General features: G+C 41.9%; 1 protein-coding gene across 1 annotated transcript; it reads right to left on the bottom strand.

Annotated features, from left to right (window-relative positions):
* Positions 1-812: 812 nt before the first annotated feature.
* On the bottom strand, positions 813-12,138 carry pyroxd1 (pyridine nucleotide-disulphide oxidoreductase domain 1). Its single transcript, XM_085436700.1, has 13 exons — positions 11,795-12,138; positions 11,623-11,703; positions 11,173-11,292; positions 10,066-10,194; positions 9,561-9,634; positions 9,281-9,477; positions 9,092-9,189; positions 6,968-7,070; positions 6,755-6,867; positions 6,027-6,149; positions 3,332-3,469; positions 3,055-3,144; positions 813-1,085 (listed from the first exon to the last, which is right to left on the bottom strand). Exons 1-13 carry the CDS (start codon positions 11,870-11,872, stop codon positions 927-929), a joined length of 1,503 nt encoding a protein of 500 aa, XP_085292826.1. The 5' UTR covers positions 11,873-12,138; the 3' UTR covers positions 813-926.
* Positions 12,139-14,814: the final 2,676 nt, after the last annotated feature.

The following is a 14,814-nucleotide window of genomic DNA, read 5'->3' as shown; positions in this document are numbered from 1 at the left end:
AGATGCCTCTCGCCCTCCATCTACTGTTCACTGAAGCCTCATCAGAAATCTTCTCACTGGAAGCGTGGATGTCAGGAAGCCATTCTTAATGAAGGGAAACAAGGAGAAAAGGCTACACAATAACTGGGCTGAAAATCTGAAGCAACTTATAGAGGGATGAATAACAGTAAGTGTCTACAGCCATCTGTAAAGCCTGGTGGAGGCTCTGTCATGTTTGGGACTGCATTAACCATTGGTGTCTAATGCGATTGGTCAAAAACCATGGAATTATGAACACAGAAAAGTACAATCAGATTTTGAATAACCATACATACCATCTGGAAATATTTGAAATGGAAATGGCTTCAATTTCAATGTGACAATGATCCCAAAAACAGATAACGCAGTAAAAGCATACCTAGATAGAAAAATGCACAATGGACCACTATCAGTCATGGACTGGCCTCCACAAAGCCTGGGCTTCAATATTACTGAGTGTGTGTTCATCTTAACAGAGAACAGAACAAGAGACAGCCAATATCCAAAGAAGAGCTTTGAATATCATTCAAGATGCCTAGAGAACTATTCCTGAAGACTGCTTAAAGAAATGACAAGAAATGTCGCCTAAGAGAGTTCAGGCTGTGTTGAAGAATAAAGGTGGTCATACCAAATATTGACTTTCAAGCTTGTGCAAATGTCCACGTCTGTTTGCACTTTTCAATAAATTGCTGAACTCTGAAGAAATGGGGGATGGCTCAAGACTTGCACGGTATTGTATATACTCTACAAAAATACTTTTACCTAATACATATTTCAACCAACAATTTAGTGCATGTGGTTTAGAATTTTTTTTATTTAAAGCAAAAATAAATAATTTCATTTACTATTGCAAACATAATCTTTCTTTCACACAGCTAATTGCCATTGTTCAAACTCTCCAGCAGAGCTCAGTCGAAGTAGTCTTCTATGTCAATGTCAGGGTTAAGCAATTCTTCTCCATATGGCGTCAGATCCATCTGGTTGAGTATCAGGTTTTCAAATGTTTCTTCCAGGTCTGTTTCTCCAATAAGCACTGCTCCCACCATCCTCCCTCCACTGAGAACAACCTGGAACAAACATTTAATTGCAATGAGATGGACAAAATATTGATATTAGCTAAAGACTGTATACAAAAGACAAAGACACCCTGGCAGCTCCCATTGATTTCTGGGTTCCAGATTAGCCTTTGGTGATTTTAATTTTGAAGACTGAAGAAGTTACAATGCTGTGAAAAAGTATTTCTGCATGTGCATGCACGCTTCAGTACAGGCAACTTTAAAGCCCTCCCTTCAGCACTGTGCTAAGGTCGTCAGTCTGATACAAGCCTGGATTTTGACAAGGCCACTCCAAAACCTCTATTTTGTTTTTCTCTCTAAGCCAGGGGTGTCCAACTTCAGGCCTCAAGGGCTGGTGCCCTGCAAGTTTTAGATATCACCCTGGGTCAACACACCTGAATCAAATGATTAGTTAGTTACCAGGCCTCTGGAGACCTTAATGTTAAGGAGGTAATTTAGCCATTTAAATCAGCGGTGTTGGATTAAGGACACATCTAAAACCTGCAGGACACCGGCCCTTGAGGCCTGGAGTTGGACACCCCTGCTCTAAGCTATTCAGAGGTGGACATGCTGGTGTTTTGGATAATTGACCTGCAGCATAACCAAAGTGTGCTTGAGCTTCAGGATTTTGTGAGAAGAAAAAAAATTCATGTTTCCATCAATTACAGCGAGTCGTCCTAAAGCAGCAAAGCAGTCCTCGACCATCACACTACCACCACCATGTTTGACTGGAGGTATCATTGTCTCTTTATCAAATGCTGTATTAGCTGTACGCCAGATGGAACGGGACTCAAGCCTTCCAAAAAGTTAAACTTTTGTCTCTCCATTCCACAGAATATTTTCCCAAAAGTCTTGGGAATCATCAAGATGTTTTTTGAAAAATGTGAGATGAGCCGTTTTCGACAGCAGTTTTCACCTTGGAACTCCATTTGTAGATAGTGTATACAAAATGCAGCTTTTAAATGATGACTATGAAGCTATCCAAAGCTACCTGGCCCTGTGTGAAAAATGCTTTTGTCCCGCCCTTGTTAAGCCATGACATAGTTTTCAAAAGCTGAGTTAACTTTCACAAGCTACACCCAGGTTTGTTTACTGTCAGACCTGTTGAAACAAGATGTTGTTTGCCATGATGTAGGCTGAAGTTCTCAAAAACAACACATCATGTCACAATCTAAAACACTCAAGAACAGATGAGAGAAAGTCTTTAACATCTGTCAGTTTGGGAAGGGCAATAATGCAAGGTTTTATTTTCTAAGGGTTTAGGACTCCACTCCAGTGAGATAATGGCAGGGATAGCCATTAATACATTCAATTCAATTCAAATTCTTTATTGTCCCAAAAGGGAAATTAGTTTAGCAGCAGGATAAAAGTAAACAAAACATAATATAAAATGACAATAATAGTAATAGAAAATCCCAGGACGGTTATATGCCATGTAGGAGACAGGATGCAGTAGGGACAAAAGAAGCCTTGAGTCTTTTGGTCTTCCTCAGAGGTACTCTAAAACGAGTGGCATCAGCATGAGATTCAAAACACAGTTTATGGTCAAGTACCACACCTAGATATTTATATCTCTCAACGATCGCAATATCAGCAGTTCTAATGATAGTAGGGGATGAGCTATAAGAGGACTTCCTAAAATCAATAATCATGTCTTTAGTTTTTGACACATTTAGTGAAAGGAAGGACTCATCACACCAATCCACAAAATCATCTACAATCTGCCCATGGCCTGACTCGTCCCCCACCAGAAGACTGACGATCACTGTGTCATCAGCAAACTTCAGGATGTGTCTGTTCGTGCTCGGGTTATATTTGTCTGATACAATTTGTGTGATGATCTGAAACATGTAAGTTTGATAAATATGTCAAAATAAATAAGTAAAAATTCAGAAAGGGGGCAAATACATTTTCACAGCACTGTAAGTACCAGTCCTTTTACCATTTACTGTCATCACATTGTTTATCCCTGCAGTTTCACCTTGACATACTCCTGGCCTTTAGTGCAGCGTACCAGCAGCTCATGGTCTGGCCCAAGCCCTTGACTATTAAACTTTCCCAGTAGGACCACCTGTGGAATAATCAGAAGGAGACATGTTTTTTAAAAAGCACTGTGAATCAACCTTGAGGCTAAAACCATGCGGCCCTGTGAAATCACCTTGAAAAGAATGAAAACCTTTCCACTTTGCATAGTTGATGTTTAACCTATTAGTTATCATTTAAATAACTTTGCTGCACTTTAGTAAAACATCTCTTACCTTGTAGTTGAAGAATTTAGTAATATGTGAGAAGAGTTCAAAGCAGAAGTCCAGCTCCACTGGTTCTGACAGGATGTGTGCTGCCATGCAACGGCCTGCATACCAACCCATCTGACGAGCTTGCGTCCATAAACGCATCTGTACACACAACACATACACAGTGTTACATTCAAATATGCATGACAGTGCAAATATGACAGCTGCTCTCCACACTTTTCTAACACTGCGCAAAGTGTCTTTACGTAACATGGTGTATGAAACGTTACAGCCTACTTTTCTTTTTAGCAAAAAATCTTTATGTGAATGTATGCGATCATGTTTTACAGGATGACTACAGCCATAAAAAAGCAGAATTAAACATTTTCTAAGATTAAACTAACAAAATAAAATACACCGTGAGGAGAAAAAAGGAGAAAAAAATTTCCAAAGTAAAGTAATGAGTTTAAAAATACTGACAAATGCTTCTTAATTTAAAAAATAAAATCCAGATATAATTATTTTCTTAAATAATCTCTCCTAATCTCATTTGTTTAAAGTTTGAAACACCTTCACCATGCAGTGCCGTTAGCTTTGTAAGCCTGTTCAAGCGTGCGCTTTCTCAAACCATTTGTCATTAAACTTGTCGTTAAGTCAGCGAACTGAATTACTGCTGGCACGCTGGGTCTAAACTGACACCTTTCAGTGTCGATTAAAACTCACATCTATCACAGTTTCACAGCTTGTTTCACAGAAAGAAATGGAAAAGTTTTGTTGTATTGTACAAACTACTGAGAATTCAAATGCACGGGGATATTGTATCATATCTATCTAATAGACTCCAATTTGTGCATGTAAATGGGGAGTCCTCTTCACACACTGAGGTTAATTATGGAGTTCCACAGGGTTCAATGCTAGGACCAATTCTGTTTACATTATACATGCTTCCCCTAGGCAGCATCATTAGAAGACATAGCATACATTTACACTGCTATGCTCATGACACCCAGCTCTATCTGTCCATGAAGCCAGATAACACACACCAATTAGTTAAACTGCAGGAATGTCTTAAAGACATAAAGACCTGGATGGCCGCTAACTTTCTGCTTCTTAATTCAGATCAAACTGAGGTTAGTGTACTCGGCCCTGAAAATCTTAGAAATATGGTATCTAACCAGATTCTTACTCTGGATGGCATTACCTTGGCCTCTAGTAACACTGTGAGGAACCTTGGAGTCATTTTTCACCAGGATATGTCCTTCAACGCACATATTAAACAAATATGTAAGACTGCTTTCTTCCATTTGCGCAACATCTCTAAAATTAGAAATATCCTGTCTCAGAGTGACGCTGAAAAACTAGTTCATGCATTTATTACTTCCAGGCTGGACGACTGTAATTCATTATTATCAGGAAGTCCTAAAAACTCCCTGAAAAGCCTTCAGTTAATCCAAAATGCTGCAGCAAGAGTCCTGACAGGGACTAGAAAGAGAGAGCAGATTTCTCCTGTTTTCGCTTCCCTTCATTGGCTCCTGTTAAATCCAGAATTCAAAATCCTGCTCCTCACATACAAGGCCTTAAATAATCAGGCCCCATCTTATCTTAATGACCTTGTAGTACCATATCACCCTATTAGAGCACTTCGCTCTCACACTGCAGGCCTACTTGTTGTTCCTAGAGTATTTAAAAGTAGAATGGGAGGCAGAGCCTTCAGTTTTCAGGCCCCTCTTCTGTGGAACCAGCTTCCAGTTTGGATTCAGGAGACAGACACTATCTCTACTTTTAAGATTAGGCTTCAAACTTTCCTTTTTGCTAAAGCATATAGTTAGGGCTGGACCAGGTGACCCTGAATCCTCCCTTAGTTATGCTGCAATAGACGTAGGCTGCCGGGGATTCCCATGATGCATTGAGTTTTTCCTTTCCAGTCACCTTTCTCACTCACTATGTGTTAATAGACCTCTCTGCATTGAATCATATCTGTTATTAACCTCTGTCTCTCTTCCACAGCATGTCTTTATCCTGTCTTCCTTCTCTCTCCCCAACCGGGCGCAGCAGATGGCCCCGCCCCTCCCTGAGCCTGGTTCTGCTGGAGGTTTCTTCCTGTTAAAAGGGAGTTTTTCCTTCCCACTGTCGCCAAAGTGCTTGCTCATAGGGGGTCATAATTGTTGGGTTTTTCTCTGTATCTATGAAGCGCCTTGAGGCGACTTTTCTTGTGATTTGGCGCTATATAAATAAAATTGAATTGAATTGAATTGAATATAAAGAAGCCTTGCAAACAGTCATATCTGGGACAAACTAATCTTGTTTCACTAAAATCTGTCCAATTGTCTAGAAGGAGTAGTGAGTGTTGTGAAAACTGTGCCTGTAAAATGACCCATAAGATCTCAATCTTGACCTTGAGCACAATTAAGATGATTAGCTGCTCATTGTGTCCAGAAGTAGCAATTCCTATGACTTGCGGATGGACAGATGGATGCTTTGCCCTGGCATAAGCTAATATATCTAATTATCTAACTTTTAATTGTTTTCCACATATAGAAGCTGCTTAAAACAGAAACAGTTGCTTGGCATTATAATTTTGTTTTAAGTCAAAAATCAGGAAACACATGGTACGCTACTTTTTCTAATTTTTACACTGGATTACTTAAACGACATGAGCAGTACGTAATGTTTAAAGGACAAAAATGCTGCACTGTAGATTAACTGACTGTTTTTTTACCTGCTGCCACAGAGGGCTCTGCTCCCAGCACGCAGTGCACACGTCACCTGCAGCGTACACATCTGCCTCGGATGTCATCATGTGATCATCTACTTGTAGGCCGCCATCGTCTGCAACCACAAACTTTCACACAGAGAAATGATCAGCACCAGTAATAAAAACCAAAACAAAGGAAGATGTAGTATATATAAGTAAATCAGAGTGGTTGCTGTAGACTTTACACTAACTTTGATGCAGTGGCACTTTGCTGGAAATCCAAACAGGCTGAAAAACCAGAGTAATGAAAAAGCTCACCTATGCTTTACTGACATCTAGAGGCATTAAAACCACATTTCCACTTACAAAAACAGATAAGCCGTACAAGTAGGTCTCATGCAATTTGCCTTGCAAAACACTGAACATTACATCGAAGTGAGCAGACACGAGAAGAGGTAGAGTGTGTACTATTAGTGAGGCTGAAAACACTTGGGAATCAAGAGGGAAAAGGCACTTTATGTGGGAACATGAGTATTTAATGTAGCATAGCAGATACAGTCATGAAACTGTGTGCAGCTCAACAACTTTTGGTAAAATCTAACACGGTACTGGCCAGACGCATGACCGTACGATGAATGACAAATGGCACGAACGCATTTAATAATAATGCAAAACAACAACGTTCCCAAAGCCTGGAAGCTCTGGCAGAGTCACTAGGAATTTCCACTTTGCATATGGATGAGTTTTCTTACCGTGTTGCCTTGGAGAAAGGGCTCAGTGTTTGGAACGACACCTGTGGCGCTGACAACAAAATCGCAGCCAAATGTCTGGGCATTAGTCAGCCGGACGTAAACTGGCCAGTCTCCTACTCAGACAAAGGGCAGAGTGTAAAAAAACAAACAAAAAAGTGAGCAAGAAAGGAGCAGGGTTAGAGAAAAACACAGAGCAGTAAATTTAATCCTCACCACACTCAGTTCTTAGTGTTTGCTCTGGGGATTTATGAAGCTCCTCACAGGTGAAGATCTTTTCCACCTCACACTGGTACTCCACTGAAACTCTGTGGGACACCTGAGCAAATGCCAGCAGTGTGAGGGGATTCATCAGAACAGGAGGACAGTATGACAGGATAAACTGTGTGCTACACTCAGGCTTTTATAAACTACTAAATGTGTCTCCTACCATTAAACACTGCAGTGAGCCATACAACACATTATTTGATATTTAATCCCTGCCAGTAAAGTAAGTGTGGATTTGTGACTGATGGTCAGACAAATTATTATTGTGTTGCTAACCCAGGGACTCACTGAGTCTAGTAATCCAAAAAGTCTGTATTTTGAAGATTTTTTAAAATTTTTTACATAAGCTACAACCATTAATTTCAGCCTTATGAGGCTAGTATTATTGCAACCAGGTTGAAATGGTTAGTAAAACAATGTTAAAAAGAAGCAAAAAGCAACTTTAGAACCTAATACTGTTAAACTTTTAGATTGTCCGCTTGTTCAGCATTTCGTGTAGTTGTGAACGAGGTTAGCAGTAATTCTGTGCTGCCTCACCACCACAGCCTACGTTATTTTTGTGTGCCGAAGTGGAAATAACCACTTCCCCATTTCTCTCACTGCATTTTTGCCATGTCTGAAACAAACAACCTTACATCATCTGTTAGAGATTTTACTGTACAGTCACAGTAAAAAGAAACCCTCTTTTAGGTTTAAGGTTCGACATATCAAGACAGATTAAAAATCATCTGAGCAGATCTTAGAATTAGTTAAATACGCGATCACATGAAACACAAAACTAGTGTGTGGAACACCACTGCTTACTGCTTCCGTATGATTTAAGAGGGTAAGCAGCAGTCAGGTGCTGCTGATCAAATGCAGATGATTAACTCATCATCAGCAAGTGTGAGCACCTTTCTAAAAGCAGGGGTTTTGGCAGTTTGTAGGTCTGGGCTTTTAGGTCTGTATTTATGCAATTTTGTGACCTGATATGTAAAATCTTAGATCTGACAGACGGTGTACTTTCTTTTGACTGTGACTGTATAATGAGGAGACATGGCACTGAAACAAACCTGAATAGAAATTTATGGGAAGAGTTCTGTAACATCTCATAGTGGTTATCACTGGGCCTGTGTGTGTAGAATTTGCATGTTGTCTATGTGCCATTTGACTGTTGGAGGAGTCAAAAGATTTACATGATTGGTTAACTGATGATTTTAAACAGGCCACGACAGTCAGATAAAGCTTTTAGAATAAAGTACATTATGAATGCACAGTTAAAACTGAGTGGTCAGCATGACTGGAAAAGAAGTATAACCTGGGTGAAAAAGCTTTTTAAACCTTATTTGCAATGTTAGCAAAATGTTTTAATCCTTGTTTAATCACATTTGACTTTCTACACTTGCAGTTCAATGACATTAATAATAATAATAATAATAATAATAATAATAATAATGGATACTTTATTGATCCCCATGGGGAAATTACTTGTTTTTTCTCTGCATTTGACCCATTCACTCAGTGAAGCAGTGGGCAGCCCACTAAGCAGGCGCCCGGGGAGCAGTGTGTAGGGACGGTACCTTGCTCAGGGGTACCTCAGGGTAGCCGTTAAGTGGATTCGAACCGCCGACCTTCCGATCATGGGGCGACCACTTTACCTACTGAGCTATCCCTGCCCTTAACTTAACTACTAAAATAAAAAATGTTTTTCCATTATAGCTGTTGAGTAGCAAGATAAGGTTTAAGAGGGATTTTGATACTATGAATCTGATAATGAACCAACAGAAGGTACCCGCAGCTATGCTATTAAGTTAATGGGCGTTAGGGTGTGAACCCATTTAGCTGCACTGCAAAATATAACAATAGGTATCTTAGAAAGGCGGAACAACACAGAGGAAGTGACATGCATTTAGATAAAGATCACAAAACTAATTTCCCAAATTAACTGTACTGTTTTTAAGTTAAAAACACATTCTAAAAATTCAACTACCACAGAAACAGAACATGTAAGACATTTTAGGACCTTGTTCAAACAGAACATTAGCCTTTTTTTTTTACTCCCCACAGACTTCAACCACGCATACAGGATCTCACCTGCTCTGCTCCTCGAAGAGCTATTCCTTCATGCCAGTCAGGACCCAGGGCACTTCCAGAATCCGTAGGACCGTGACCGTACGCTTGTGAGCTTCTATCTGAGAGAAGACAAACATTTGCTTTATATACTTTTTTCTGTACTAAAGGAGAGAAGAGCAGAAGTGTAGAACAGGAAGGAAAAGAAAGAACCTGCTGTGAAGATGTGTGAGCCTCCGGGAGCTGCTTCCTCTGTAGTGAAGCGAGGCCTCTTACAGGGGGCAGCTGCCTGGGGTTTGTCGGCCTCAAGCGATGGGATGAGGAATTGTGCTGCTCCTGCGTCAAAGAATGTGTTTCCTATGGCCTTGTCCTTTACCGCCCAGATCACCTCACAGCCTTCCACCTCATACCTAAAGATCACAAAGTTCACAAGTACTCAGTAAAGCATGAATAACTGTGGGCTCAAATGGCATTCTGGCTACAGCAGACTTACACTAATTCCAAGGCAATTCCTCCATTCCCAACAATAACAATCCTCTTAGCTTTGGATAACCTCTTCTGAAACTCCTTTAAAAGAACAAAGAAAACTAGTGACTCATCTATGTTTAAAGGTTATTAATAAAACACAATCATTTACAGACAGACTATGTGCAACTAATGCAGATGTAGAAAATACACAAACACCCTTTTTTTGTTCAGTGAAACCAATAAGATCTTACAGAAGCTGTAATAGCTGAAATTCAAACACTGTTTAGTTGTACAGGAGCTCAAAGGGTTAGTAGACTGGTAATTAGTCGCTAATGCCACATCCAGTTAAGTAATATCACCTTAATGAAGACCAGAGAAGAGGGACTAAAATACAAGGACAAGCAGTCAAGCTGTTTTCTTTGGACAAACTGTTTGGTGTTACTATGAAAGTCTTTTGAGGTTAGTTTCCTCAGGAATTTCAGACCCACATGCTACTAGCTACACAAACATCCAGAAGATTTGGCTTGTACCTGAGCACTATCTGTGTCCCGTATCCCCAGCACGTAAGGGTTGTCCTGGGTTAGCAGCTTGGGTCTGGCACCGCTGCAGATACACAGCTTCTTGTAACCAAAAACCCGGCCATCTGCAGTTTCCACACACTGACGAAGAGAGGAGCATTACATGGGAAATGGCAATCAATTGTGAGCTTTAACTGTTTTATCTCACAACCTCAGTTTCTTGAAAAAAGGTGTGATTTAAACATAAAGGTCATCTTTTAATCCTCCTAGCCTTGTAAGCATTTAACACATTTGCCTAACACACAAAATATCTTAATTTACGATCCAGGAGGAGACGCAAATCCCTGAGAAGGGGTTGCAATGTAAGAAAAAATCTCATCAAACCAAATCTCATCCTTAATCCTTCGCCCCATGTTCTTTTTGTGTTGTGTTATGCAGGCCATAACACAGTTTTCTTTTCCAGCTGAAGATCTGCTACACTCACCTTTATTAAAGCTCTCAGCACCTCTCAAGTCAAATTAATTATTGATAATCCTAAAAGCTGACGTCTAAAATGAAGGCACAACCAGTACAGACTGACCTGCACGACAACCTTCACTTCACTTTGAGCTTTGATTTGGCTCATTATCTTTGATTACGAGACATGTCACTAAACTCGTAACGAAGTGCTTCAAGGAAAGCAGCAAACTTTCATATCAGGCAAACTATAACAACATTGCGTAACATTTATATTTCAATTACCACATTTAAAAAATTGCTTGCATATTTGCAAGTTATGATATAAAACGCAGTCTCTTGACTGTTATGTTGATCATTTATTTTCATGAGACAGAGGACGCACCATCTCCTCTGTTTTCCTAAAGAATGATGCAGCGTAATGGATAAGCTAAAGGAGGCACCGTTCATTATAGTGAAATTCACTATTGTACTGCAACAATAATCTCATTCTTGTTCCATGGAACCTGCCCACCATATGTCCACAAGGTGGCAATAGTACACAGTTAATAGTAAAGTGCTTGTTGCATGAAATCAGTTTGCACTCTGCTATAATTACAGTAAGTAAACAACATGTGTGGCCTTTGCTGTCACATATGCATCCTACATGCGGCCAAACCTTACATGTGACTTTGTGTGGAGTGATTTAACAGCAGAATGGATGATAGTAAGGTTGGGGAATTTTTCTTCCAGAACACTAGATGGTTGCTCCTCCACGTCAAACTCTTCCAGTGTCCTGGACACCTTTGAAAGGAGGACAGTGGAAAATTACAGCATTAAAAGCCATTCAGAGAAGTGATAAGATAGCCTGTTGATAGTCAAACCCGAACAGTAAAATACAGTGTGTCCATGATGATCATATTATGTTTTTAAAGGCAGCTTGTATGTGAATCATAATGAATCATCATAATGAAATACTGATTATTTCTTTTTTTTAATACAGTTGATGACTTAAAATACATGAGCGCATGCATTTGTAACGTGGGAGTTTGTGAGAACAAATCCATAACTCTGTCAGAGATGAAGCTCCCACTGAGCTACCGCCACCATCATCGTCATCAATGTCCCTCTGACCTGCTTGTAGTTGGTCACTGCCTTGATGTGGGGACCTGCAGTTATCAGAGCCACGTCAGCGGACGGAATCTGGGACGACAGCTGTCAATGTAGATTAACATGTACGTTAAGTAGCTACATGGCACACGCATTGTACTAGCAAAGCTTTTACATGCCATTCATCTCATTTCACCTGCTCCACACATGTCACGCCAGCGATGCCACCCCCCACGACCACGAACTGAAACGTTTTCTCTTTTTTATTTTCCATTCTTCTGAAATGATCAGCTAACAGAACCTAGCTAAAACCAGACCCTTAGTATTCTGAAGACGCCTAAATTTGTTTTAACAGTCAAAAGATTTCTCGGACACTTTCCGCCATAACGAGGAGACGTCTGCACACATTAGAAACGTGGAAGCCCAACTGGCTGTCGGGCTGAAATATCAAAAATACTTTAAAGTTATTCTCGAAGAAGCGAGGTTGATTTAGCACACATGAGACTGATGCTGCGTTTAGAAAGCCTCGGAAATTAGAAATTTTAAAATTAAAAAGACATCATTTACGACCTCCGCACGCTTAACATTTTACAAATATGAAACTGAATCCACTTGGAGTTAAGTGAGCAACTGTCTTAAAAGCCATTAGTGAAAAAGTTCAGTGAAATATTATGAAATGAATGAACTTTGATTCTAATTTAACAGATTTAAAGGACTGTTAGAAAGCTAAAATCGATATAGATAGAGAAAGTATGGTTAACTTTTAAGGTGCTATTTTGTTTGGATTTTACGTAAGGTGGAAGTCACAGTTAAGTAATCTTACCATATTTTGACATTTCTCTGGGTTGGAGAAGAGGAATTCCGATTTTCGGGTGTTTACGAATGCAACACGGCCACAGTATTGTAACTTCCGTGTTTATGCGTAGCGACGGCAAGCGACAGGAAAACCTATGAAACGCGTACATCTAGAATTTAGATATTTTTTTTTCTTTGCTTTATTTCATCGACGTGTGCTTGTGACATCTAATTCCTAAAGAGCCATGAATATTTTCCAGGAACGAAAATATATGTTTGTGCCTAAACAAAGGTATGGTTGACTAAGAAGCAGGACAGATTAAACATTTAATCATTTAAATTTTAGTCTTCTTTTTTTTTTTTTTTTTTTTTTTTTTTTTTTTAAATGACATCAGAAACAGCAGTATGCGACATTACGTGATGGCAGAGCTTCAGTTCATCCTTTGTCTTTTTTTTTTTTTTTTTTTTTTTTAATAAATAGGACAGGGGGAATGAATGAGAGAAAGAGGGGGAGAGAAAGAAAGAAAACCAAAGGGGAGAAGAGACGGTGAGAAGGGGGGGGAAGAGAGAGAGAAAAAAAAAAAGAACTCCTGGGTCACCTGTATGGAGAAAAAAAAACAAACAAACAAACAAAAAAAACAAACAGAGGAGACAGCAAACAACAAAGAGCAACATAATAATAGAGAAAACAAAGCACCATCACAATAAACTAGCTAGTCATAGATATCAATATTTACTAAATAATAAACGATATTGTGCAGCACGCAAGATAGACAGCGCACAGTGTGCTTTGAGGCAGCAGCCAAGAAAGCTTTAGTCCGCGTCTGTGAATACCCATGTGTGCATACCTGTGTGGATCAGCATGCTTGCATTCCAAAGGTTTCTCCATGTAATGATCTGCTAGGGAGTGTGGGGGGGCCACAGCCCCGTCCTCCAGGGTGTGAAGCAGGTATGGAGGAGATCAAAACTCCAGACATCCAGAGGCCCCCAGAACACAAGAGACCATGGAAGACCAACAGAGGGGCAGCCGCGCCACTGTTCCAGTAAGAGCTGAGGAGAGTCCCAGATGAGGGCTCGCCCAGCAGCCGCGGAGCAGAAGTCAGGGGGAGTTGCAGTGACGCGCCCGTGAGCTCCGCCGGCCCCCAGCTGTGCCTGAGTGACCGAGCCCCAGGCCGAGAGGCCGGGGGCACCCCACCTCCAAAGGGGCCCGAGCGAGCCCCAGGCCCCAGGCCCCGACAAGCGGCCGCCAAGGAGTGAGCCGGTGTGTACCCGGACGCCCACCCCCAGACACAAAGAACCACCAACACACCGACACCTGAGGGAGTCCGCCACCGGCAGGGGAAGTGGTGGTGGGTGGAGATAGGCCTCCAAACCTTGGAGGGCCTGAGGTGTCCCCAGAGAGGTGGCGTCTGATACCCAACCTGACATATAGACACAGACATACAGGCACACACAGACACAAACATCCATTCCCACCCTCATGCTCTCATATGCACTTACTCCACACTCAACCAACGTGGAGACAGACATAAAGAGACGCTGTACACACAATCACACTCCCCAAGCGTACTCTACAAACCGGGTCTAGGTACCCTTGCCCCTGGAGGGGGGAATTGCACCCAGACCCAGGTGGTGTTACCCTTTTCCCTGCGGTGGGGAGAGGCAGACCACCCCGACTCCGCAGCAGCAGGGAGGCCCCACACCCCAGACCGCAGTCGGATGGCCAACTCCTCCTACTAGCCCTCCCGCTCCAGCAGGCCGCAGAGAATGGGGGTGGGAGAAGACTCCAAACCTCCCTCCACCCGCTCATTGTAGTGTTGATGCATATGTGTTCTAAGGTGCAATTAAAACCCAGGAGGGCATGGAGCTACCTGCCAAGGAGCAGCAGGTAAGCGCATAGTCCCTCCTGCTAGCCCTCAATGACTAAGTGTATTTAAAATTGAGAGGTGGGCAACGACGTCAGGGGTGAGGTATACACCCTGATGGTGATTTGGACTCCGTGATTGTGCCCACCCCCAAGATCCTATATGTATGTGTAATGAGAGTGTGAATAATGTGAATGTCTAAGTTGTGGGATAAAATTGAGGCAGAGGCAGCCAGAAGGGGACAGGGGGGGGGGGGGGGGTAGCCTCCTCTGCACCCTGGTGACATACCCCCACTCCAAGGCCCTGCATGTGTGGGTGGTTGTGGAGGAGCGGGAAGAGGGAGGCAGCTGGAGATGGGGAGGGAAGGAAGGGAGGGGCAGGTAACCCCTCCCTGGGGCCAGCTCCCCCGCTGACCCCAGTAGGCACCCCCACCCTCCGCGACCCGCCAGGGAAGGGGGGCCCAGGCCCATCAGACCGGGGCCCAGTGCAGTAGCGCCCCCCGGCTCCACAGAGCCCTGGACAGTCCACCCAACCCCACCACAGAGAAAACTGCACC

Source organism: Copadichromis virginalis, linkage group LG17, assembly GCF_057382275.1.
Source record: "Copadichromis virginalis isolate Kocher_CV1m ecotype Utaka linkage group LG17, C_Virginalis_male_GT1.1, whole genome shotgun sequence".
Lineage (NCBI taxonomy): Eukaryota > Metazoa > Chordata > Actinopteri > Cichliformes > Cichlidae > Copadichromis > Copadichromis virginalis.
The sequence above is the reverse complement of the archived record's forward strand: the minus strand, read 5'-3'. Positions and strand labels throughout refer to the sequence as shown.